The 25180-nt window shown below is 41.0% G+C and overlaps 4 protein-coding genes across 6 annotated transcripts in view; 2 read left to right on the forward strand and 2 right to left on the reverse strand.

The window, feature by feature from the left end:
* garre1 (granule associated Rac and RHOG effector 1) overlaps positions 1-4641 on the forward strand; it is a 35795-nt gene extending 31154 nt beyond the window's left edge. For both annotated transcript variants that reach the window (XM_083993833.1, XM_083993834.1), the window contains exons 11-14: positions 1040-1205; positions 1821-1958; positions 2298-2373; positions 2581-4641. In XM_083993833.1, the coding sequence (XP_083849959.1) occupies positions 1040-1205; positions 1821-1958; positions 2298-2373; positions 2581-2937 (737 nt within the window). In that variant the 3' untranslated portion in view covers positions 2938-4641. The remainder of the gene's footprint in view (positions 1-1039; positions 1206-1820; positions 1959-2297; positions 2374-2580) is intronic.
* A 163-nt stretch (positions 4642-4804) lies between these two features.
* ss18l2 (ss18, like 2) lies at positions 4805-6009 on the reverse strand. Of its 2 annotated transcripts, none has more exons than XM_083998055.1 (4): positions 5841-6009; positions 5469-5545; positions 5182-5266; positions 4805-5086 (listed from the first exon to the last, which is right to left on the reverse strand). In XM_083998055.1, the coding sequence occupies exons 1-4, from the start codon at positions 5907-5909 to the stop codon at positions 5027-5029; spliced, it is 291 nt and encodes a 96-aa protein (XP_083854181.1). In that variant the 5' UTR covers positions 5910-6009; the 3' UTR covers positions 4805-5026. The 2 variants fall into 2 exon arrangements, with proteins under 2 accessions (XP_083854181.1, XP_083854180.1); XM_083998054.1 differs by having other exon boundaries at positions 5176-5266.
* A 1062-nt stretch (positions 6010-7071) lies between these two features.
* Positions 7072-15137, reverse strand: lsm14ab (LSM14A mRNA processing body assembly factor b). The gene is made up of 10 exons (XM_083993740.1): positions 14817-15137; positions 14119-14282; positions 13497-13647; positions 12571-12759; positions 12170-12250; positions 11305-11481; positions 10696-10852; positions 9723-9749; positions 9092-9332; positions 7072-8976 (listed from the first exon to the last, which is right to left on the reverse strand). The coding sequence occupies exons 1-10, from the start codon at positions 14938-14940 to the stop codon at positions 8953-8955; spliced, it is 1335 nt and encodes a 444-aa protein (XP_083849866.1). The 5' UTR covers positions 14941-15137; the 3' UTR covers positions 7072-8952.
* A 678-nt stretch (positions 15138-15815) lies between these two features.
* The window catches only part of LOC311008191 (transcription initiation factor TFIID subunit 4), an 85946-nt gene continuing 76581 nt past the window's right edge, over positions 15816-25180 (forward strand). Inside the window, exons 1-2 of the mRNA XM_084001643.1 lie at positions 15816-17412; positions 19398-19558. Coding sequence (XP_083857769.1) covers positions 15822-17412; positions 19398-19558 — 1752 coding nt within the window. The 5' untranslated portion in view covers positions 15816-15821. The remainder of the gene's footprint in view (positions 17413-19397; positions 19559-25180) is intronic.

Genomic DNA, 25180 nt, shown 5'->3' on the forward strand with positions numbered 1-25180 from the left:
TTCCTAACTTGTCTGAAGAACGAGATGGTTTGGATCCAATTACTTATGAAGGAGGCAGTGTCATTGTCAGAATCTGAATCATCTGTAATCCTCTGTGCAGGCACTTGTATTTTCCTTTAATGAAATATGTAAAGGTTTCAGGAGCCCGTTTTGGAAAAAATTATTGCCTGTCCACTTCTTTTGTCAGAAATAGGAGCGCTGGCCTCAACCTCACATGCTCCTCAGTCAGATATGGAGCATTATGTCAGCAGTGGGGGAGGGGGCAGGCCTGCTGCTTTGCTGGCACCATTGTTTCATTGTAAAAATGCCTCAGAGAAGTAGCTTTGCAGTGTTTTCGTGATGTACGGTGCAGTTTTTATTTTATTTATTTATTTAAACCTTTATTTTAACCGTTGGTCACTGAGGTTTCCCTCATTTACAGGGACGACGAGTTTACAAGCAGTAGTAAAACATAAATACAATTACATTGAATAACAGTTGCAGGATGATTTACAAAAGTCAGACACCATATGTTTAAAAAGTTGTTTGTTAGATGTTCATTGTACCAGGAGACTAATGTACAGAGCAGGGTTGTGGTTGTCCTGAATGAAACTAAGTGCTTACATTTGAAACCATTAAGATGCTGACAGTGGTAAAAGCAATGTATCAAAATTCAGAGGAGAAAGTGATGATCGTGATGTTTATATATATTATTGTACCTTGTAACCATTCAAAACAGATTCCACACATCTGTGGGCTTTGAGCCGAGTAATATACAGTAGGTCAGATAGTATGAGCATTTCCTTTCCTGTGCATGTGGCTGTAACTGTAAGTTAAAGGTTTATGCTGAATTTAACTTGTGTCAGTTTCTATTTTTACAGTGCAGCAGACTCTTTTGATTGCAGTCAAGGCCTATTGTGCAGAGTTGACTTACAGCTATTGTGATTTTTCTGCTATGGTAGACAGTCTGGCTGAACAGATTGAGCTCCAGGGAGCCAAAGAGAAAAGCTGAGGGTGTCAGAAACTCATAGTTGTCTTTATCCTCCCTTTCCATGCACAGTTGGCTCTGACCCAGAGTTTGCACGTTATGTCGCCGGCGTCAGTCAGGCCATGCAGCAGAAACGGCAGGTGCAGCACATCCGTCGCCCTAGCAACACACGCAGCAACTGGCCAATGCCCGATGAGCAGCACAGGACCTGGTCCCACCCTGAGTATTACAGTGAGAGGTAGGCATCCACACATGACGTCCTTGAACTCTGATCCACAACATCTTCTTCATTCATTCATGTACATGCAGATCTAATAAATATGAGAAACAACTGACATCCACTGACACATGAGACTCCACACGTTTCATAAGGTAGTTGGCAGCAGTATCGTGCTGAACTATTGAAGGGTTATTTAAAGCTCAGTTTCATCACAGTGCACAAAACTGTTGCGCGATGTTAGGATTGACCTATCAAAATGTCAGACATTATCAATATGTGAGGCATCTAACACCTTTATCATGGCTGTTGTCACTTAATTCTTCCCACAAGGGTGACACAACATGCTGCTCAGACACTAATTCAGGAAAGTAGGCAGAAGTAAACAAGCAGCCATCACTGCAGAGGTGACTCATTATTAAACCACATGGTTGTTGTAGTTTACGAAACACTTAGGATCTGCACAATAGCCACTTTCATTTCGCGTTTTTCCATGGGATCAATTTCTTTAACTGTGCGTTCATCAAAGTATTTCGATGGCAATCGAGTAGCTTGTATCCTGTCCAGTCTTTAAATAGCACATTGTTGGCAGTATAATAGAAACAATGCTGACACCTCGTCTGGTTGTGTCCTCAGCGAGGCCGTGAACAGCAGCTGGTCGGCCAATCAAGGGGACTCGGCCAGCTCCAGCGATGAGACGTCTTCGGCCAATGGTGACAGTCTGTTCTCCATGTTTTCTGGGCCAGACCTCGTAGCGGCAGTTAAACAAAGGAGGTGAGTCCCAGACTCTTCACTGCCGTTGATTTTTTGTTGTCCTGGTGCTGATGTGATCGTTTTCTCTTCATGCTGTTTGTGAGCATTGATGAGGTTCTTTTTTTTTTCTTCGTCTTTTACATTTTTTTATTGGCAACCAGAGTCAAAAATAATAAAACACAATCAAATGAATCATAACCAATATTTTTCAGTTCATATGAAGTAAAAGTGAGAGAAAAGGAAAACAAAACAAAAACATAACACAAAGAAATAACAGCAAAAACTAAACAAGCATGAAACAAATGCAAACAAGAACAATAAATGATGTGCATTGATGAGGTTCAATGTCTCTGTCCTCAGAAAACACAGCTGTGGCGAGCCAGAGGTGTGCACCCTGCCCTCACCACCACTCCATCACATTAGTGATGATAACCAGGTAAAGAATGAGCTGCCTTGTTTTTCCTTTAACCACCCTACATTTAATTAAACATTTAGAGATGAATGTATTTTAATTAGACTTCTGAGACATTAGAAGTTGCTGAAGTTCTTTGATTAAATCTGAAGTGTATGTACCAGGCTTCTCAGACGTGACTGTTCATGACACGTAGTCTTTAACTGACCACTGTCTGCTGTTCTCTTACAGGACAGCAAAACTAAAACCTGGCCTCCCAAAGCACCATGGCAGCACTCCACCCACACCAACACCATGCCCAATCCCAGCTCTTCCTTGTACCAGATGAACATCCCTCCTTCTTCCCAGTGGAGCGACTCCATGCAGATGCTGCAGTCTCCCGTGTGGTCCACTGCCAGCGACTGCTCCCCCTCCACAGGCATCTCCTCTGGTTTTCCCTTCACCCAGCAGCCGCAGCAGCAGCAGCAGCAGCAGCAGCAACAACAGCAGCAGCAACAGCAACAGCAGCAACACAAACCCATGACCAAGGGCTTCAAATCCTTCCCCCTCAAACATGAGCACAGGCCCTCCTACCTTCACCAGTACTGACCAGTCTAATGTCGAACGAGTCCGCGGTGAAGTGCCACAGAGGACCTGTAGCTGTTTAGATGAGCCACTGAGTGGGCCGAGCTGCAGCCTTTACAGTCCACACCCACTGAATCTGAAGATTTCAAAGCCCTCGGAGGCAAAATTAAGTATACACACTGGCTCAACATTTTTGTATCTATATTTTTCCATGTCAAAACATCCCCATTTCAAAAAAGAGACGTATTTTGAAGTTTTTTCAACTGCCATGTTTTAACTATGAAAGGTGCATGTGTCATGCGGGCAGCAGGTAGTCTAGTGGTTGTTTCTCTGTCTGTTGAAGCTGACGGCTCCTCAGACAAGAGCTGGAGACGTGCACGGCCGTCACCCACTTGCTTCTGCAGCTGAGTGTGTGTGTTTGTGTGTGTGTGCGCGTGTGTGTGTAAAGGAGGGGATTACAAGGGGGCAGGGGCTTGAAATGCTCTCATTTTGCCCATATTAAATATACTGTGTCTACATAGCTGTAACTGCCAAATCTCACGCAAGATGACTCAGAATACAGCTACCATCTACTGTTTCATAGCTTGTAAAATACTGAAGTTGAAATATAAATATTTAGTTCTTTTTATTAAGAGGCTTTGAGCAGGCTCAGCATAAATATAGTAAGTCACTGCAGAGGTGTAATTTGAGAGAAATACACTACTTTTTCAACAACTGACAAGAGTTAAGAATTATAGCAGTAACTATGTGCCATGTTGGTATTGATAGCACTTGCAGAATATAATTTCCAACCAAAGCGTTGTTGAGAAGATGAATGGTGCTGAAGAGACGGGAGGTCTGAGATAATTGATGAACAGTGAAGTTACACGCCCTACTGGATGAGATCATTAGGGAACATCTTCACACCCAGAAGCGCATTCATTTCCTCCTCTCTAATTGGCGGTTGTTTGCTCCAGATTGACACTAACTCCCATAAACCTAACTTTTCTTCAGTTTAATAATACAATATTTTTCTTGTACAATTATTGACAGTATTAATCTTATTTTTGTATTTTCTTACATGTTATACCATTACTGTATGTTAGTATTCTTGTAGCCATATGACATGAAACATTATTTTCCACCTCCCAATATGTGAAAAAGCACATTTTTTTCCTACCGAGTTGAACTACACCATCTATCTATAAAGGTTACCAAATATGCCATGCTAAACACTAAAACAATGTGATGAGGGTGTTTTCGAGCCCTTGTTTCTTCGGTTTCTATGGCAATGGGCTGTATTTAAAAGCCCAGAATGTTATCTTTTTGTGATGTTTGCGGATGCCAATGTTGCCTGTATTTATGAAATGACACCATGTTTTCAGAAAACTAACATACTTAACATGTTTACAGAGAATTGTTTGCTGTATATACATATAAATATATATCTTTTTATAGTTAATGTGCTTTGCACAATCAAGATATAGGGTTTGTTGCTTTTTGTCTGTGTTATCTCCCTAACTGTTGCAGCCTTTTTTAAAGACATCATTACAGACCTTGGACTGTAACTGTTAGCTTCTCAGCTGTGTCAAATGATTTACTAGTGGCTTCTACAAAAGATAAAATAATAAAAAACACGTTGCCCTGATAGAAGATATGAAGGGGGACTGCTTGGCTTATGTTGCTTATTGTTCTCTTGAGCTGGCAACTGAATCTTTCCAAGTGTACCAGCAATGCAAAAAACAAATAAAAATGACTAGCAATTTACTCGCTGTTCTCTTTTCTGCTCACTCATATGAAATCATCCTCAGCTTCAGCAACAGACACTGACATCTCATGTCAGTCGGCTCTCTGTGTGGTCTATGAACAGAATTATTTCAACAATTCCTTATTTCATTAAATAGAAAAAAAATTTATTTCACCATTTTAGAAAATACATAATATGGTTTGGAATCAAAGATTTGTTGACAAAGTAAGAGACAATCAATATGTCTTGCTGAACTCAAACACCCATGAACCTGAAACATTCACAAAACTAAAACCAACAGTGCAGAGCTCCCATTGTAGATTTGCCTATCACAGTAATAATGAACTGTGTGCAATACAACTGCTCCACTGAGCCAAGCTGCCATCGTCATGTCCGGATATGTCCATTCACAGTGGGTATGGAGGCTGAAGTCCCGTTAGGTGTCGACTGGGTAAAGAGAAAATGGTCGGTGGTCAAAACAAGAGAGCACAACGACTTTACACTATTAATTCAAACACGTGTATCGTCTGGCTTGCCTTTACATTTGTGGAAGGAGGCAAGTTGTCAGGACTGGCATCTGCTATGGTCGCTAGATAGACGATATTGCGATGCAAGATCTGCTGGTATCTGTTGGTGAAAGAAGAAAATAACAGCAGATAAACAAACACGCAAACACAACTCATGGAAGTGCACAGGTATCCTGCTAACCACTAGTAACTCACAGCAGCATAGCAAGCTCCATGTTTGTATGTAACGAAACAGTCATGTAGTTGTAGCACAGCAGGCTACATACACGAATGGCATGGCATTGGACGTAAATGTAACTTACTGCACACACTCCACTGCTCGGCCTTTCTGCATGTACTCAGTGATGCATCTCACCAGCTGGTCGTTTTCATCCAGCAGCTAAAACAGAGACACGATTAGTTACATCTCGCAGCCACCGTAGCCTAATCAGCTAACATGACAAGGGCGGTATTTAGCATGGATACAATGAAGGCACTTCCAGCTAACCAAAAAACATATTTATAGAGGACAACAATAAGGAACCGACAGTGTGAGAATAGGTGTAGACCAGGCGTAAAGAAGCAGCTGTGCATGTAGGAAACAGCTAGCCAGTTGCTAACCGCTAACGCCATTGTTATCGTTAGGGGAACATGAGCGGGCAGCTCGTTCAGTTCAGTGTCCGCTGGTCTCTCACCCTCTGGATCGTCTCCTGGTTGACTTTCGCCTTCCCTCGTAGTTTCTTTGGCACAAACACAATCGACATTTTTGTAGAGTCACGTTTACTTTGCCATTTGTTTACGTTTCTCCGCGGCTTCTCCGGGTCCGGGTGGAGTTGATGGGCCACCCGGGGTCGTCCTCGCTGCTTTACTGCCCCCGTCCGGACAGAGGTGGTAACTTTATACCACTCCCAAGCTTAGGCTTAGTGCACAGCTTTGTAATACTATACTAGTATGTAAACACAATGTGGATTGTTTTATTTAACCTCCAGTCCTCACTCTTAGATCATTACAAAGCAGATAATGACAAGACTTGTGATCTCATCTTATGCCCAGCCACACTTTACTGAAATCAGCTTTTGCCAATTTGTAAAACACCATGTGCAGTCAAATATAAAATTTATACTTTTGACTTTCTTTTCTTTGCTTTCCTAAAAGGTAATATGTTTTTCCACAGCACTTAAAAATGACCATACTAGTACATGATGTGTAATTAATAAAATTAACAATGGCTCTGTTTCAAACACAGCTAAATTGCCAGTAGACCTGGTTAACTAGGCTACACTCCTTAACCTTATTCTCATAAGCACTATACAAACACTATACTGTGTGGATGTTGGGTCATCACTGAGTCATGTGTGTGCTTCAAGGCTTGATATAACATACACACAATATGCAATTGGTTACTTGTACTGTATATGAACTCAGGTTGTAACACTCAATCAAAAATATCTGTTTTTAAAGATATCATGTTTATTAAAAACTTATTAGATTCTGTTAATATTGGACATCAAGGGCCTGGGCACATCTGTTAAAATCACAACCATGCTCTACTCTGAGGAAAGTCACACAAGTGTTGTATAATTTGTGTTTGTGTGGAATAACTAAAATGTTTGTATATTGTTACATTTACACGAGCCTTAAAAGCAATGTCTTCTGCCAACTGAACTATTTACTAATAAACCAAACCAAAGCAACTTACACTTACTTAGTTGATTCAGAGAGATGTAAATTGCAGAAGTTACATTTCTGTAAAACACCCACATACATGGCGATTAAGGAGGAAACAGACACACGGGCTATTGTACAATTCTTTATTTGACGTAAAAACTCCATTTTGCTGATATTGTCAAGAAAACAATTCCTGGTTTACAATTCCAGTGACTGGAAGGAGTAACAAACATATGAAAAGATGTCAGTTTTTGAATTGCTCACTAATACTTTTTTTGTTGTTGTCTCAAATCCGATCTCAATGGTTATTGCGAAAGCCCATATAAAGTTAAGGGTTCCTATGGCTATCATGCAGTGATCAGCAGTCTGTGCAATATCCAGTTAAACAGCACATATTTAGCTGGGCTACTTTGTTTTAAAAACAACCACAGCATTTGAGAAGGATCTAGTTTCACCTTGTAGTGCTATCAATACTTTTGTCAAAGGGTAACCTTAAAGTTAAAGGGAGAGCTGTAAAAAAATTGACCACTCTGAAGGCACTCCCTAAAGTACTAACAAATCAGAGCCCAAAAAAACACCCCCCACCCTCCCAACACACTGGCACCTCATCCAGTTCTTGTCCCTTTGTTCACAATCAGTAAAAAAAGAAAAACAAATTCACTCCAGAGAACAATCACATTAACAATAATGCATCAAGAGGAGCTACAAACAAGCCAGACGGCTGGTATTTATAAGAAATGCTGCCATCTGTATTGAACACACACATTCAATCCATTTACAAGATTTCCCAATTTTCAGTAAACAATCCTCACAACACTGCAAGTGCTTTTTTCTTTTTTGAAAGTTTTGCAGTGGAAAGTGGTCGACTCTTTTTATATAAAAAAAAATGTAGATGACACAATTGTAAGACAAATCAAAGGATGCTGGGAAAAAAAGGAACATACTTCAACAGATGGCTCAGTATGTTTTGGACATGGAAAAGGTAGATTTCAGAGGTAACTAAATGAACAAACATGTACTTAGAGACTGACAAATCTTTGCGCAATCCCTCACATTTTCTTTTTGGCAAAATAGTGGAGCATTTGTTATCAAAATCCAATTATTGAAGGTCAATTTAATTGCAGGTTGTGATTTATAAACTCAAGGTTTTCCTTTTCTAAAGAACTTCTAAAAAGACATCAATAGCAATGGATGACTCTTTCACTGACACAAACCATGGGAATGCTCTTTTAGTCAACTATATAACAGACCCGCTTAAAAAAAAAAAAACTAGTTAACAAACTTCTAAAGCTAATGCTGTAAACCACCTTATGTCAATCAAATGACTGGCTCCTCTTGGTCGCCTGTATGAGGCTGCCACCATTTACAAGGCCTGCAGAGGTCCAGCTACAAACCTCAAGCAGAAACACAATTCATCTGATGAGTTTTCAGGGGGTCAAAGTATAAGCTAATGATTCTAACTACTGCAAAACATGTCTAATAACTAAAATGAGTCTGTCGAGCAATGATTTGCTGGAGGGCACAAAGTAGAAGCTGAGTGAGATATACATTCATTCATTCATTACAATATTCAGTTTTGATTCCGTTTCTCTCAGCTGGATTTGACCTCATGACTTCATTGTGAATGAATGGATATCAAAAACAAAACAAAAGTCCTGACAAGTTGGTAAGAATACTGAACACATGGCAACCAACCTACGTTTGAGGAGAGAAGAATATGGTGCAACAGGCAATGCAGTGAAATTTGGTGCCAAGAATATCATCTCAAAAACTGAAAGAAAGTAAAAAATAAAGCTATTGATCACATGAACTGTGATCCGCTCACAGTATCACTGGGCTTTCTGCATACAGCTGTCAATATCAAAGACGACTCCGGTAAGAAATGAACTTGATTGATGCAAAAATACAGAGTTACTCCAAAGCAAAGTATTTACACATCATTGTGTCCATCTGGTGACTGTTTATCAAACTAAACTTCTGTACTCTCACCCCCTGATGTCAAAGAGTCAACCCTGGTGCTGGTGACTGAGAGGATGTCTTCATTCTTTCTGTCAAATGTTGAGACCAAAGAAAATTTCTTGAGCTGGAATAATTTCATTGTGAGGAGCTACAATTCTTTATGGATCCATCGCTGATTTACTATGCAGCCACCTTGTTGTCCTTCTGGATAAAACAAACACAAACAAAAACTTAAAATTAGAGGAGCTATAAAAATGTTCTAACTGCACTTAAATAGTACTTTAATATTGTTCAGAACTCATGAAGCTGATTGATTTACCCTGTATTCAAAATCGGAGAAATCCCGTCCTCCTCTGCCACCCCTGAATCCACCTCTGAAACCAGGTGGAGCACCGCGGGGTGGCCCAAAGGAACCTCTGCTCGCCGATCTTCCTCGGCCTCCGCGGGGCCCCATGAAGCCTCGGCCACGGTAACCCCCCCTCCCTCGATTGTGCCTCATGGGGATGCCGAACGTCTCTGCGTTCATTCGTCTCTCGTCTGCCCAGGTAGGCCTTCGATCCCTGTCACATGCAAAGACCAGTCAGGATCCAGCTTTTCAGGTGACACACATACCTCACAAACACCACGGGATAAAACAACAGTTTTTGCTTATTTTTTTCCCCAGTATTTTTAAACAACTATGAATTAGTACTGCACACCACTATACAGGGAAGGAGTGGATGTTGCTCTTAAACAATGTACTTCATCTTCATGTGCCATGTATTAGTTGTATGTTAAATGCACATTTGTAGTTTTAGGTATGAACATTTCTTTGTCTGAAGTACATAGCATAAATCTGACCCCTCAATCCAACAATAAAAGCTGTTATAGTGTTAGTATTCATGTGCTTATTCTCACTGCCAACACCTGAGGTGCCTCCCCAAACATGGTTTAGAAAATATGTGACTTACTTTGAATATCCTCTGTCTCCCCCTCTACTTTAAGAGATAAAAACAAAACAAAAGTCAGTACAATTATTAAGAACAATTTACATGTTTAAACAAATTGTAATGATGTAGAGAATACAAAAAGTATATTGTGCTGATACAAATTAGACAAACAGTAACACTACGACACCAAATCAAAACAGAATAAAAATGTGATGCAGTAACTGCAACATGGAAATCAGGAGCAGGTTAAAACGGACTATAATTAAATGCCATACAAATTATATAATATATTTATTATATAAGTCCAATGTTCAGCCCAGCCACAGTGCAACTTCACTAACTTGGACTTTCACAGATGAAGCACTGGCCTATGGCTGCTCCAGCTCTTTGGTGTTTGACCACAGGCTGGGTCTCAATTCAAATACTTCCATGAGTACACCATGATGTATTATACTATGTACTTCAGCAGTGCACAAATTTCCACAGTTAGTGTTGTCTCAAATCGAATACTGTTGTTGTGCATTTACCGGCACTAACGATCGCAAGGGTTGCCAATGTCTTCTTTTTTTGGACGCTACTGTCGCCGGTCGACAGATCTACCGGCATGATTTGTTTGGAATTTCAATTAGCGATCATGAACGCCTTTTTTTGCTTGTGTGCGCCACCTGTTTAATGTGAGGTGGAGATTACGCAGCTGGCTCCTCTTACTGGTGGAAAACATTGGCCTACCAGTATGTTGATTTACATAATATTTATGCTATGTAGCCAAGATGGCGATAGTTGAAGTGGGAAGTGTCCATCGTTCCACACTTAACTTTAAGGCTGTTATGAGTGCACCATCCGGGTACACTTTGACATACTTGTGAATTGAGACGCACCTACATACTCAAAATAGTTAGTGTAAGTATTGAAGTATTCAAATTGAAACACAGCAACAGTGTAATTAGTGTGAACACAACCATCCCCATCCAGGTCCAGCAATAAAGAAAGGCACCTGGGATCATCACAGGACAGGTTGTCAAAGAAGGATTTGGACTTGTCATAGTAGCATGGGTTTATCACAGCCTCCTCCTCCTCAGTGGTCCCCTCATTGGCTGGATGTTCCGACTCAGCAGTTTCTTCTCCATTTAGCGCCTTGTCGCTCTTGTCATCTGTTTACGGTGGAAGAAAATGTTAAAACACCAGATTTTTGAAAGTTGAACATCAGGGCCGTGCAATTATACTGTCATACTGAAGATGCCAAAAACTATGTAGTTGTTTGGGACCATTTTAGGGATTAAAACCATTTTTATATATATTATATATATATATATATAATATACTGTGTATATATATATATATATATATATATATACACTGTGTATATATATATATATATATATATATATATATATATATATATATATATATATATATATATATATATATATATATATATATATATATATATATATATATATATATATATATATAAATAAAAAAAAGGCCTTTAAAACTAATGATAAATATATCAGACTGTAACTGGACTGATTTGATGAAAATTGTTCTGCAGCCCAAAAAAATGCAGTGCCTGTTTTTGTCCTTAAAACATGTGAAACTGTACCTTTCAGTTTGAGCTTATTCTGCAGCTCTTTGTCAATCTCATCTTTGTGAAACTGGGCGTTGGCAGTCTCAAAGTCAAAGTCTTCCTCAAACTTCATGGTGCCATCCCTGCGCATATTCATTTTGCCCCTGCTGCGGTTTCCTCTTCCACGGCCACGGCGCATGCCCTGGGCACCCGCTGAAAGATAACAGAGGGAAACGGAAATACAGCAACACTCCGACAAACAACATGTAGTGTGCAGCCCATGAATATTAGGATGCTGCTGCGGGTGCTAATGGGGATCCTAATAAAGAAAAGAAAAAAAGCATCGTCTTAAGCTATACTTGACTTATTATGATTCGATATGTTGGTTTGTACAGCCAGACAAATGAAAACAAATCACTGCACAGACTCATTCTGATTGCATTGTTGATATCAAAAGTAATGACATGAAAAGTAAAGATGAAAACCGGATTCAAAAATTTAACAGAAATTGTCAATAATGTTATCAATAGGGGTGGACATGAACGGTCGATGATTCTTGATTCGATTTGGAGGAGTCTGATTCAACTTAGTTTATTTTGGTGTTTTAGCTCTTTTCTGCAGTCGTAAAGACACAAATGAGATCATGAATCAATGAGGGAAAAAACAACATGATTCAAAGATTTTGATGTAAGGCAAAATCTGACGAATTCGGCTTCGACTGAAATATTCTTAGTTGGAGACATCCCTAGTTATCGCAGAGAAAATTGTAGATTTTCTTAATAAGCATTAAGCATTAAGTCCATAAAGATTAAATTGCTGCTAAAATAAATGAACATTTCAGTGGGTGAAATTAGGTTTGTTTTAGGTATAATTAATTAGGTTGAAGGTGGAAATTACTTACGAATGTAACGCTTGTTGGGATCCCGGTTTTCAAGAGCCCCATGTTCATTATCTGGCTGTGACACTTTCTGAACCTCAGGAGCTGAACAGAGGAGAAAGAAGAAAATAGCACAAGTTTAGCCAGAGTTAGTCCACCACAGACATAATGCACAACACAAGCACCAGTTTCAGACATGGCGCAGGGTCAGTGGTAAGCAGAAGTGTTCAGAAGCTAAACTTGGGGGTGATTTTTCTGGCCCTGTAGAGAATGCCATGCCCAGGAATCTCTTTTAAGCCCAGATAAGATATTTCTAATTTCTTGTCATTATCCCTACACCTCTGTTTGTCAAAATCAGTGCTTGGCAATACTCTGGATGGACTTTTGTGAAGATCTACCACAACAAGCTGGTGAAGCACCCTTACCCTTTCTCTGCTCCAGAAGGTCAGGGGGCTTTTGGCTGCTAGTGGTGGGACCAGTTGGTCTGGGAACTGCTGACTGACTCCTCTGTCCCACAGGTGCAGGTGGAGCTGGGGCAGCTGATGGTGGGGCCTGCGCAGCCTGCTCCAGTGAGGGACCTTTTGTTAAAGAGTCCACCTTAGGACTAGTGCGTCCTGCAGAAAACATCAAAGTGCCAAATTGTATGATTTTCTTAAGAGCAGAGGCAGTGCAGTTTGTCCTAAAGTATGTGACAGTGTAGTGACACATCTCATGCTGAGGGCTACAGCATAATGTGACCATTATACAACACAAACATCTAATAACAAATATCTGCAAAGCAATATAACAGACAGAAATTTAATTGGTTTAAGATATACTCTCCGCTGAGCACTTTCATATACACAAGCTTCAGCAGTTTATTAGAAATCTGTTGTACAATTGTCCTCGTTATTCCTGGTCCAACACATAATGAGCTTCAGGTGTGGGAAACCCCAAAAGGAAACACGCAGCTGTGCTCTATTGAAATCAGCAAGGATCAGGGGCTGCTGACAACATGTTTGAGGAACATCTTGCTTACAGGGCTTGTTTGAAGAATGTTCGATTGATTGCACATCGATTGATTGGATCCTGTTACTGATAGAACATCCTTGAGTTTATAACTTTTTTTTTTAAATTAATCTGTGCTGATAATGGTTTGATTTTAATCCAAGCGATTCTGATAATATTTGTGTCAACTGATGCTGAAAATTGCACAGCTTATGTTCATTTTAACTCCAGCTTGTTTGTTTTTATAATAATAGCCAGTTGCAATGTGGCTGCGATATTGCCTACAATAAAAGCAATGCAAATGACAGTATGGTACAGATCTCTATAAATTCATATACCCCTCAATACAGGATCCACTCCTTACCTCCTGCTCCAGCAGATCCAAACTGCTGAGCTGCAAGGGGTGCAACACCAAACTGGCTGTAAGGTGGGACAGGGGCCCTGTTGAATGGAGCATAGGGCCCAGCAGACTGGAATGATGGTGCTGCAGAAGCATTGGAGGATCCAATAGATGACTAGAGAAAATAAATAAACAGTCAATTGAAAAGTCATGACAACACTGACTGCCAAACAATATTTTCACACAAAATAACACCAACAAAATCTTGACTTGTTTGAACAAAATTCTAAAAAAGGCATGACATTATGACTTGCTAGAGTAGGTAACGCACAGGTATAAGTGCTAACATTAACGATGACTCCGATTGGCTTCAGTATCCCAGTAAACCATGTCAGGGTGACACTGAGTCAGCATACACAGCAACAGGACCCTGATATGGAAGCAGCTAAACTGATCCATCATTATATTAAATTAGTCACTTACACCTGTACTTCTCCATGACAAGATCAAAATGTGTTCATCTTAGAAATAACAGCATGGCCGCAGCCAGGGACGACTAAGTTGAGATTTCCTATGGCTTTTAAAGAAAACAAAGAATACATACCACTAGTTTAAATAGTACAAGGTCACAGAAAAGTAATCTTACTTGAACTATGGCAGGGTCCTGAGGCAAGGAGCTAGTGGCTTTGGGTGGCTCACAAACAGTTAGGTCTTTTATATCGCTTCCTCGGAAGATGATGTACTCAAACACTTCATCCCGAGGTGGAATAGGCCTGTCAGTGGGCCGGTCTTCAGTGCCAAAAGAGCGAACTGTTGGAAAAAATTCACATTCACAGCATAAGTTTGAATTACTTTGCAAAAGCAGTCTTGTAACTGAAGCTTGCTAGGCCTGTGCTTTGACAAAGTTGTTATAATGTATTCTACTGTTCAAAATAAGAAAGTAAACAAGCCAGGGATAGCCTAGGAGGTTAATCTCTAACACGTTAACCCTGGTAGGACATTATAAAACCAATCCTAAAATACATTTGCCGGATCAACTTAACAAGTTCAAAATAAACACTTAATGTGTGTTTATTAATAACCCATGATTAAACTCTAACAGGAGGTGGTATATAGTTAACGTTATTAAGTTTTCTTTTAAGTGCCACTCAGTCCTCAGCACAACGTAAACAAAGGGCAGAGTGTGAACTACAGCACCACTTAGCTAGTAGTTGGCTAAGCAGCTAGCTGACGTAGCTAACTGCGCTACAATTCATTTTTTAGTTTTCCATCGCTGAGCACGCTTTAAAGCTGTGTGGTAACCTGCTTTGAGTAGTGCAACCTCATTGTGGTTACTTTACGTACCTTTAGCAAGAGCTACAGTCGAGTTTTCAGTGTCAATTGTGTATAAAATTCCTTCATAGCGAATCTCGGCCTTAGAGATGAGGCTAATTTTGCTGCCTATGTACGGCGTCCCTCCTCCGCTCATGTTTGTCCTCCTCTGGGTTTAACCACGCACTAGCTTCCACGAAATCTGCTTTCTGGCAAACGAACGATCTAGTATGATGAATTAAGAGCTGTGGTTTCAAAGCTACATTAAATTGTTTGACAAGTTTCTCCGTGGATCAGACCCGCTCGCTCCTGAACTGTCTTCTTCTTCTACCACGACATGGCCGTTTTCATTTTCCGTCGCCCGCCGCTAAGGATGTTGGGAGAAAGGCTGCGGCTCATTCCGTTAAAGTTGCCTCCTCTTCCGCTTACTGCAAAGTATTCATAAAGGAAAGGGGATGACCTGGTCAGCACATGGTCATCTTAGCTAAATGAACGCCGCACAAGCAATTTTCTGAACTTTTATCGTTGTTGTTTTTTTCCCCAGGGTTTAATATCAGCCCATTTAGCAAGGGACGCTAAATGGAGATTTGAGATTCACCCGTTCTATCATATCGCGATATTACAAGTGCTCTCTCTCCAACTCTCACCGCTGCCGCTACAATGGTGGAGAATACATTTTAAATGCGGAAAAAAATGTATAATATCGCATAATTTGAATGATGTATATATCTTACTGCATTGTCTCAACGACAAAGCATGAATTGGGTCAGGGGTATCACATATCCGAGTTTATGTAATCACGTAGTGTTGTTTACACAATCACAACACTATTCATAATACTTTATTAAATAACATAATGTAGAAAAAAACAACAACATGGAAATACAACTGTAACCGCTCCATCCCACAAATGCCCCCTCCACCCCCTCCTCTCACCTAATGACGTCAGAGTCATTCCCACAATGCCTAGTAACACGCAGGCGCATTGTAAAAAAAAATAAAAAATAAAAAAAATAAGACGGCTATCGGTGATCAGAGATGGCGGGCGCCTCCGACCCCCTGGAAGATATGCTCTTTTCAGAGGTGGATGAAAAGGCTGTGAGCGACCTAGTGGGCTCGTTGGAGTCACAGCTTGCTGGCCAAAGCAACCCAGCGGGTAAAACAGACGAAAACGGAGGCGCTGGCTCAGTGCCCCCCGCTAACCATCACTTAGGAAAAACGCTACCAGCTCCAGTGGGCACCACAACATTAGAACAACAACAACACGGACGGCGGAATAAACCTGAGATGCGCCAGGAGATCAACTCGAAACAAGACGTCAGCCCGGGTAAAGCTGTCACATCTCCGTCTCTGGGCTGCTGTAACGTTACCCCGTCTTTCGGCGAGCCCTCCACCACCACCACCACGACCACCACCACCACCTCCACCTCCACCAATCCGGCTGCGTGTGTGAACGCTACCAGCAGCAGCAGCAGCAGCGGTCCTCAATCACATGGAGCATCCATCACAACACTGACTGCATCTGGTGTGTCAACTTTGGCTAGATCTCCGCCAGCAGCCTGCATCAGCATCAGCACCGCCACCACCACCACCAACACATCCAGCCGCGGCTCTTCTAAGGCTGCTCCGGGCGCAGCAGCAGCAGCAGCAGCAGCAGCAGCAGCAGGTGAGACGTCGTCGACAGAAGCCAACCCGACGAGGAAACGCATCACCACCACGCCGCGGAGGACCGCCTCGGCTCGGATCAAGAGTTTGAACGGCGCCGCTGTAACGACGCGGAGGAACAGCAGCAGCAGCAGCAGCAGCAGCAGCATCACCACGGCGACGGTGGTAGTGGTGGGCGAAAACGCTAGCTCCGTGGACCCCAGTGAAACTACACCAAACTCCACTCGGCCGGCGGTGACATCCTCTATTAACACTTCCACTTTTACCTTAACTAACGCTAGCCTTCCAGTCGGTCAGTCGGCTATTGCTCTCGACCGGGGGACTCCCACCATTGCTTTGCATAGACTTCCGAGTCACATCGTGGCCAGTATCGCTCAGAACGGCAACGGGACCAGTGTCACGGCCTTGGTCCAGCAGCAACAGCAGGGCTCAAGAGTGGGACCCCTCACCTCCTCCTCCTCCTCCTCCTCCTCCTCCTCAGCTTCACAGGAGAACCACAGCAAAACGGCCACGGACACTGGGGCTCCTAAAACAGACGATTGTCAGTCCAAAATTGTAATGTCAAGCCAGTCTGGTAGTGTCAACTCTGTAATAAACACTGTTTCTCCTGCAGCTTCTGTTGTCACACCACCAACAACAACTACAGCAGCAGCAGCTCCAACAACCACAACAATCACCCAGCCTCTGACTACTACTGCTGCTTGTGTCACAGGGGTGGCAACTAGTTCTGTCTGTGGTGGTGGTGGTGGTCAGACTGGTCAGACTACATCAGTGACCACCACCACGATCAGCATGGTCAGACCCACAGTTCCCTCGCCAACGCCTGCCGTGGCCACCAACGCACAGTCTCAACCCCGTCCTGGACTTACAGCACCTCAAAGGATCGTAGCCCCCCAGCTGATTGTCAGACCACCTCAACAGCAGACGACCATTCAGCTTCCCCCCGGGTTTACCATCCCACCGGGTAAGGTTGGCAAGGAGGTGGAGGAAGTGCAGGTCAAAAGGTGCTGTGTTTCGCACCTGTGTTATGGTAAACCTCATCTGGAGCTCAAGAGTTTGAGCTGTCGTTGAGATGTAGTGTTTGACTGTCTTCAGTATGATGGGTTTTTGCATCATGCCGCTCTCTTCCGATGTTTGTCTGGATGGGCTGGGGAAGCACTTCAACCAGTAGTTGTTATTGCTGTGATGTGCCAGCTGTGCTGCACAAAGTATAACATTTACACCAAGCATGTTTGATAGGAGACCACAACTGAAAAAAATTAATAATAAAAACATGAGACAAAACATGCATGAACTTTGCAATGAAACACTGTCATATAGCTGGACATTTTTATTGATCAGCTTATGCTTAACTCTAAGACTTAAGTCTCCATAAGAAACCAGGCTAGTTCCTTTATTTTCAACCCAAAGCACATGATTTAACTTATAAAAGACGAGGCTGTCTCAAATTATATCCTATAGAGACGTGACCACCAATGTATTCAGACATAGGCTACGTATATTCCATACTACAAACTACATTTCACATGCGTAAGCAGGCAGTTAAAAGAACTTTCATCTGCAGTGTGGTTTGGTGAATGACTGTCACCAAGGTTTCATACAAAACATACAAAAATACAAAATATGAATGAGAATCTTTTTATGCCAGTACAAACACATTAAAAAGTAAAAGTGTTTACCCATAATGCATAAAGACAGTAAAATATATGCTTGGAATATATAGTAAGGTGAATATACAGTGCCAGTGTCAAGAGATTGCACATGATGACAAGTCTGTAAAACTTATGATGATGTTTGACTGTTTTTAAATTAAGCAGTTAACTTACTTGATACATTGAGAGTAATCGATCTACATTGTTTTATGACTAAGAAGTATGTCAAAACCCTTCTGTAGTTGCAAAGTGAATTTACATTTTAAACATTTATTGTTGGCCAAATTAAGTGCAGGTGCTGTATATTCTCGTGAATTATCTCAGGTTGGTAATTTATCAAATTATCAACAGGCAGCTGCTTCAGAATTTGCCCAAATTTGGCAGGTAGCAACTTGGACTCATATCCTTTGTATGTTGCACAGACAGCAGCAGGTAACAAGTGTGGACAGTGGTCAGAGTGGTTTGCGTGCTGCTGCTTGGTCCTGAGTGATATTCTGAGTCATCTCATCCTCAGGAACAATGGTTCAGTCTGATAGTCAAGGGAATGAATGTGCTATTAACCTCTCCATTGACCTCATGTCGTCTTCACTTCATGTAAATTCTGCATAGATAAACACATGTGTAATAAAACATTTTGTCATGATCAGACAAGGGCTACTTCAAAAACATAGTAATGTCCTGCCTGCAATCCCAAGAGCAAAGACTCTGAGTAATTAGCTCCCTATCACACCATCAGTCATATTCCCTGAACCTCAGACTGTCATTTTCGCATTAATCCGATATCCAGCAGCTTTTCTTTGAATATTAATTTTGTGAAATCACACATGCAGCGTTTAGCGCAGTGAAATACGACATGACATATGTTCGGATGTGTGTAAATGACACATGAAAAAGTATGTCTGTCTCAGTCATGGTTAAATGTGCTATAAAGCAAAGTCGATTGCTGTGGTTTGATGTATTTTGATGCACTGATTTAAACTGTTTAAACTGTGGCTGGTACTGCTAAGTATGTTGTTCTACAAACAGTTTTATTTCAGTCAGAAGTAAACGCTTTCTGGTCTACCATCGGTCACTATTCCAGTGCATTGATCAACAGGTTCTGGTTGGTGTTTTCAACAGTTGTTTGACTTCAGTTTGAAATTTAGACTGCTAAACTCCCTCAGGATGATACATTGTTATCTGGGCAGGATTCCCTGTCATTCACGTTCAGAATTTATCTGTATTTGGCTAGTAGCTGGCTTTACTGATATCATGGTAAAGTGTTTTCCACTGATGAATATTCCCTGTTGTTCCTCAGGAATGGTGTTGGTGCGTACCGAGTTGGGCCAGCTGGTGATGGTTCCTCAGCAGGCTTTGGCTCAAGCTCAGGCTCAAGCTCAGGCCCAGGCCCAGAACAACATCTCCCCACGACCTGCTACCCCCACCACAGGAACTTCATTCAGAGTAACAACTCCACAGGTGAGACCCTGCCACCACCTACAGGCGTTCATTAGTATGACCATGGCTCACAGTATTATCTTCGAGCAAGCAGGAGGAAGCGTGGCATTATAAATTGCTATACCAGCGTGTCAGTGGGTACTAAAGTGTTCTTTACATGTTCTGTGGATCACACGAGGGGTTATCTTATTTTTATGGTTTCAGTTATTTTGACAGTAACGCATTTTGTCTTAGTAAACAAAAAGGACTTCCATTCAGATCAACTGGAATTTCTCTTCCTGCCTGCTGGCAGAGACTGCAGCCTTTCTGAATCAGACCTGTGGTACAAATTGACCAGAGGATGGAACTCAGAAATAGAGACTATATTAAATCTATACATTCCTATAAATCCCTTGCCTATGGTTTTCCATGGCTGTTAAGTGCATGTTAAAACAGAAAGCCACTGAAAATAATTGAAACTACAAATTAAGGTTTTATCAAATTACTAAAGATCCAGAATGAGCCGTTAAAACAGGCCACCAATATAGCTACAACAATGAGCTGTGTGTTAATGTGGTGGTTAATCAGTATATAATATGAAAAACAAAGATGGCTATACACTACATACCGCTACATACATACTGTCTTTCAATACACCAAATGTATGATGAACATTCATTTCATATCATATGAGTAATAACATGCAATTTATAAGTGATGCAAAAAATAGACAAAGTTGATTTTTCCAAAGCAGCTTAAACCAGAGCAGAGATAATTTTGCATATCTCTCAAAATATCAGTTTCTCAGTTTAGATCCCTTCATTCGACACATGGCCAACTTCTCCTTTTACAGCCATTAGAAAGCCCTGAAATGATTTAATACAAAGAAACAACCAGAATATCTCAGTATCACTCCTCCCAGTGCATGCTCTCTTCTCACATATACTCAAATATATTCTTATTAATGATTTTGTCACACACTACAGTGGCTAGCATCATCACCATACCTACAGAATTATCTTGGGTGTGTTCTGTGTGGAGTTTGAGTGTGTTTTTTTTGCTACATCAGCCTTTAAAAAGACACAGGCCTGTTACTGTGAGGAAAATAGACTTGGCATGGACAATTGTGTGAATCTTTAACCTACAGACCTCTGTTTGTACCATTATCCAGCAGTTTAATGAGGATAATTCTAAGTTCTGCTGTTGCTACCTAGCTCACGTTAGCATTAACAAATTATTTGCAAGAGGACAAGCCACTGATGCATTTACAACACTGAAGTTTAAAAACTACACACCTTGAACAGTTGTTCTTCTTCATGGCATTTTTGAACACTTTTGGTGTGTGAGAAAGAGATGAGACAGTTTGACTCAGCCATATGCCAACCCCTGTGGCTGAAAAAATGAAACCAATACATGTTTGCTTGTTGCAAAAGTGAACCAGTCACTATATATTTGGTGCCTTGGACAATGCCCAACTTTAGCAGAAATAAGCGTGTTTTTAACCTCAGGCAAAAATGGTCAAAACCTCTCTTGAAACAGCTATTTATGATGTCACAGAGGCCATGTACATCTTTATTTTTTTATCCGTGGGGCTGACTGGTTAGCACGGCAACCTAAAACGAACAATAGGAGAAAAGAAGCGTTATAAGAAGAAGCAAAACCAAGGGTTGTTTTCCACTTTTGGAGACAGCTTTTGGTGAGTGAAGGAAAGAAGTTTGAACTTGCAATGTTTCTTCTAGTCCATTGACGTTAATGTGGCTATGTAGCAAAAGCGAAAGGAAAAGTGAGCTGTTTGTGGAAGGACCAAGTAAAAGATTCTCCATCTTGTACATGTGTTGCTGCAGTCCTTTTTTATACATCCAACAAAGAATGTTAGACAGGGAGGGTAACGTTTTGAATGGGATACACATGTAGATCAGGGTATCAGCAACAGAGCAGCAGAAGGTGGTGTTATGCTGCTAGAGCATACATGAAAAAATGCCCCAAAGACAAAGACAATGGCTGAAATTACCATCACTACTCACAGCAGAGCAGAGAAAACTTAGACAGAGCCCCTTTAAATCATGCTTTAGTCCCTGCAGAGTTTAGATTAATGTTAATATTCAGACTGATGACATTTGTCAGATCAAATCTGAATGATTCATTTGAAGAAAAAAAAACAAAAAAACAACAACTTTGATATAACCATCTGTGGATTTGCACTGTTGATGTTGGGTGGGCACCACCTCATTAAATGAATAGCTTAGTTTTAGACCATAATTTGGATGTGATTAATATGTTAAACTGTGTAATTATAATGAATGAATATTCTTGATTATTTTATGTATAGATTAAGATGAGATTAATCGGTGAATTAATGTCTCAAGGATTTTTTAATGACTCCATGGGGTGCGCTCATCAACATTTAATGAGCTACTGAATCATTAATTGGAATTTGCTTATTATCACCTGTGGATACATCCTTCATGTAAAAACTTGTGCTGGTGGTTCCACACCTTAATTGCTCTTAATAATGAGGTTAGCAGACAGTCGCCTCCCCACAGTTTCTCTGTTAGTCAAGTACAAAAACAGAAATGGTGGAGAGATCAGAGTGACAGAAGAGCACTAATTAACCTACTTGCCAAATCACTTGACTAGTGTTTCCCTTCTTGATCTCAGAACATATAAATAAATATATCAGCAGGGATGAATTGTTGCCGTTTTTACCGTTGGCATACAATTAATCTATTTGTGGGTGCATATTAGCTACAATACCTGTGCGTACGACAAATAGCACATGACTCTTTTCAAAGTGCTTTTGAACATGTTTCTAGAGCTTTTGAATGTAAAATAGAAGTAAATCACAAGTGTGAAGCAAATGTATTTAACCCTGTTTGATATCTTGCAAATTGGGATTCAACATTGTTAATCAGTTTACAGTAATGAGACAGTTGAGATGAAGTCAGATTGGGCTGCTACCAATGATAATTTTCTTGTCATTATTGACTAATTGTCTGGCCTGTAAAAGTGAGAAAAGAATAAATCAGTGACTATCTGAGTTTCCCAAAGCCAAGAGTGACTGATTCAAAGCCAAATACAAGATCATTATTCATTCAGAAAAGCGAGTTCATGAATACAGCTTGTATAGTAATAGGAGTAATATGGAACATAGGCCATCAATTGTTAAAATTGCTGCCAAATAATAATAAAAATGTCAGTTACAGAAAAGTCACAAAATTCAACCTCACATACCAACTCACAATATTTTGAAAGTCAACTTTGACCTTTGTTGAGTTTTAAAATGCCAACTGAAATCTTGGCATTTGTTGATGCTGCTACAAAAAAAAAAAATCTGAGGTGGACGTCTTCTCTAGACTTTCAAATACTGCCCTTTCATCACCTGCAGTAATCTCTTTGGCGAAAAGTGTAGCCTACTGTACAATACAAGCAGTTTGTAAAGTCAACTTCATTATAGTCACCGGGCCAAATAATGGAAGGAAAGAAATCAGTGGTAGATTGGGACATTTTTGTTCAAGGCCAGGTACCCAACATCATCTTGAGGGTGGAATTCTTACAGCTTGAATTCTTTGTTGAGTCCCTCAAGAGTGGAGTGAAGGATCCTCTGAAGTTATTTGGCACCAATTTATCATTAACTGCAAAGACAAAAGACTGACACTAGAGGGCAGCATCCCATTGTCTTTTCCAATAGGGTTCAGATTTCAGTCCTACTTTCACTTTTCACATCTTACATGTTGTAGTCAGTGAGAGGGTCCATCCTATTTTACATGACTGTTAATATAATTAGTAGCTGTTAGTATTAACATAACTATGAATAGGACATAAGAAGACCAGCTGCCTGGACGTTTAGGATGAAAATACTTTTCTATAGTGCTATTAAATCTGATGATGCTATAATGTACAGCAGTGAATACTGGATTAGCAAATGCTGGCGTTTGGCTCACCCATCATACAACAGCAGTATCGCTGACTTCTGTGTAATACTACTGACATTAAACTTCCATTAGGTTCTCTCATTAGTAAAGACGAGGGGTTGTCCTGATATTTTCCATATGAAAACTGAATGCTTATGGCAGATATATAAGTTAGTAGACATCATTGTCAGGTAGTCCATAGTAGACCAGCCCACCTGCTTCACAGATCGAAGCCCCTATCAGGTAAACAACAACTCCCACCCACCTCTACAGTCGTAGCCAGCCAACCTGTATCCATCCTGATATGAACCCCTCTCAAAAGAGACTTGCAGATTGTCATCGCCTCTCACAGTCACACTGTTGACAAATTAGCGGGCCGCGGCATTGCCATCTCGACAGGAAAAGCAGTAGCAGGGAAATGAAAGGGAATGGTGTTTATTCCCAGAGCTCAACCCCTCTGTCGGCCTGTCACTCTTCCCATGACCCTGAGGGGAGAAACGGAAGGCATCCTGAGCTTCCTTCCTTCCATACCTGTTAAATCATTCATCATCCAACTGCCTGATTATTTTAAAAAGCTAACAAGGCTTTGGTTCTTGAGTGTGTTTGTGTGTGTCTGTCTGCGTGTGTGTGTGAGAGAGAGAGAGTGAGCAAGAGAGAGGCATAGCTGGCGGTGGGATGCACCCTGTGGCTCTTGCCGCCCCCCCACCCCCGCTCCCCATTACCCCCTCTCCCCTCATCCCTCATACACCCACTTCCCCCAACTCCTGAGTAAAACATTCTTTTAGATTCAACAAAACTTTTAGAGGAGAGGGAGCTCCCTCCTCTTCTTTCTTATCCTATTTCTTCACTTCGCCTCTCTCCTCCTGTCCTTGGCAGAGGGGTTTCTGTCTGTCTGTGTGTTTTCATTTGTGTGCAAGACAAGCGCAGTGTATAAGGTGCTTGAATGTGTGTGTGTGTGTTAAGTGTGTGTGTGTATATCAGGTGCTTTGGCTTGTCTGTGAATGGAAGGCTGCATGCCAGAGGTTGGGGCAGAGGCCCTCTTGGGTCGTCTTGGCTAATAGGCAGGATAGCAGCCAAGAAGTGTGTGTCTCTGTGTGTGATGAGCCGCAGGGTCAGTGTCATCACCAACACACCCATTTACTCCCACGCCTTCAATAAAACAGAATCACCTGAATGACCGCACATCTGTATGTCGGAGTTCTTTTTGTTGCAAGTCCTTGATAAAATAAGTTCCTTAAAAATAAAACCTGAATCATAAATTTGTGGCTCTCAACTTGAAAAGACTTTTAAACTCAGAAATTTACACTTCGTCCTCCAGCTTCTTTCAAAAAAAAAAGAGAAAAAAACCACAATAGCTCTAATATTTTATATTGAATTGAATTGAAAGCCTTTATTGTCATTGCACATTAAAACACAACGAGATTGGGAGCGCTACTCCACAATCGTGCATACAATAAATATAACAAATACGATGGGTGTAAACATCTTCAAATAAGACAAAGGTCAGTATTAAACCTCCCACTATTAAAGATCTATAAAGATCAAGTTCCCGCTGTATGTTGAATGACTTCTTCAGCCCAATCTGTCTCACACGTATGGTCTGTTTTTCATGAAGGTTTCATTTCCAGTCCAGTATTACTGGAGCATTATGTAGCAGTGGTATCTGTGAGATGTGAGATGCTCTGCTGTTATTAAACCAGTGTCATCAAACCTGGCTTGACCCAACTGTGGTGACCTTTTCCTAGTATCAGAT

The sequence above is a fragment of the Trachurus trachurus genome, assembly GCF_905171665.1.
Source record: "Trachurus trachurus genome assembly, chromosome: 3".
Lineage (NCBI taxonomy): Eukaryota > Metazoa > Chordata > Actinopteri > Carangiformes > Carangidae > Trachurus > Trachurus trachurus.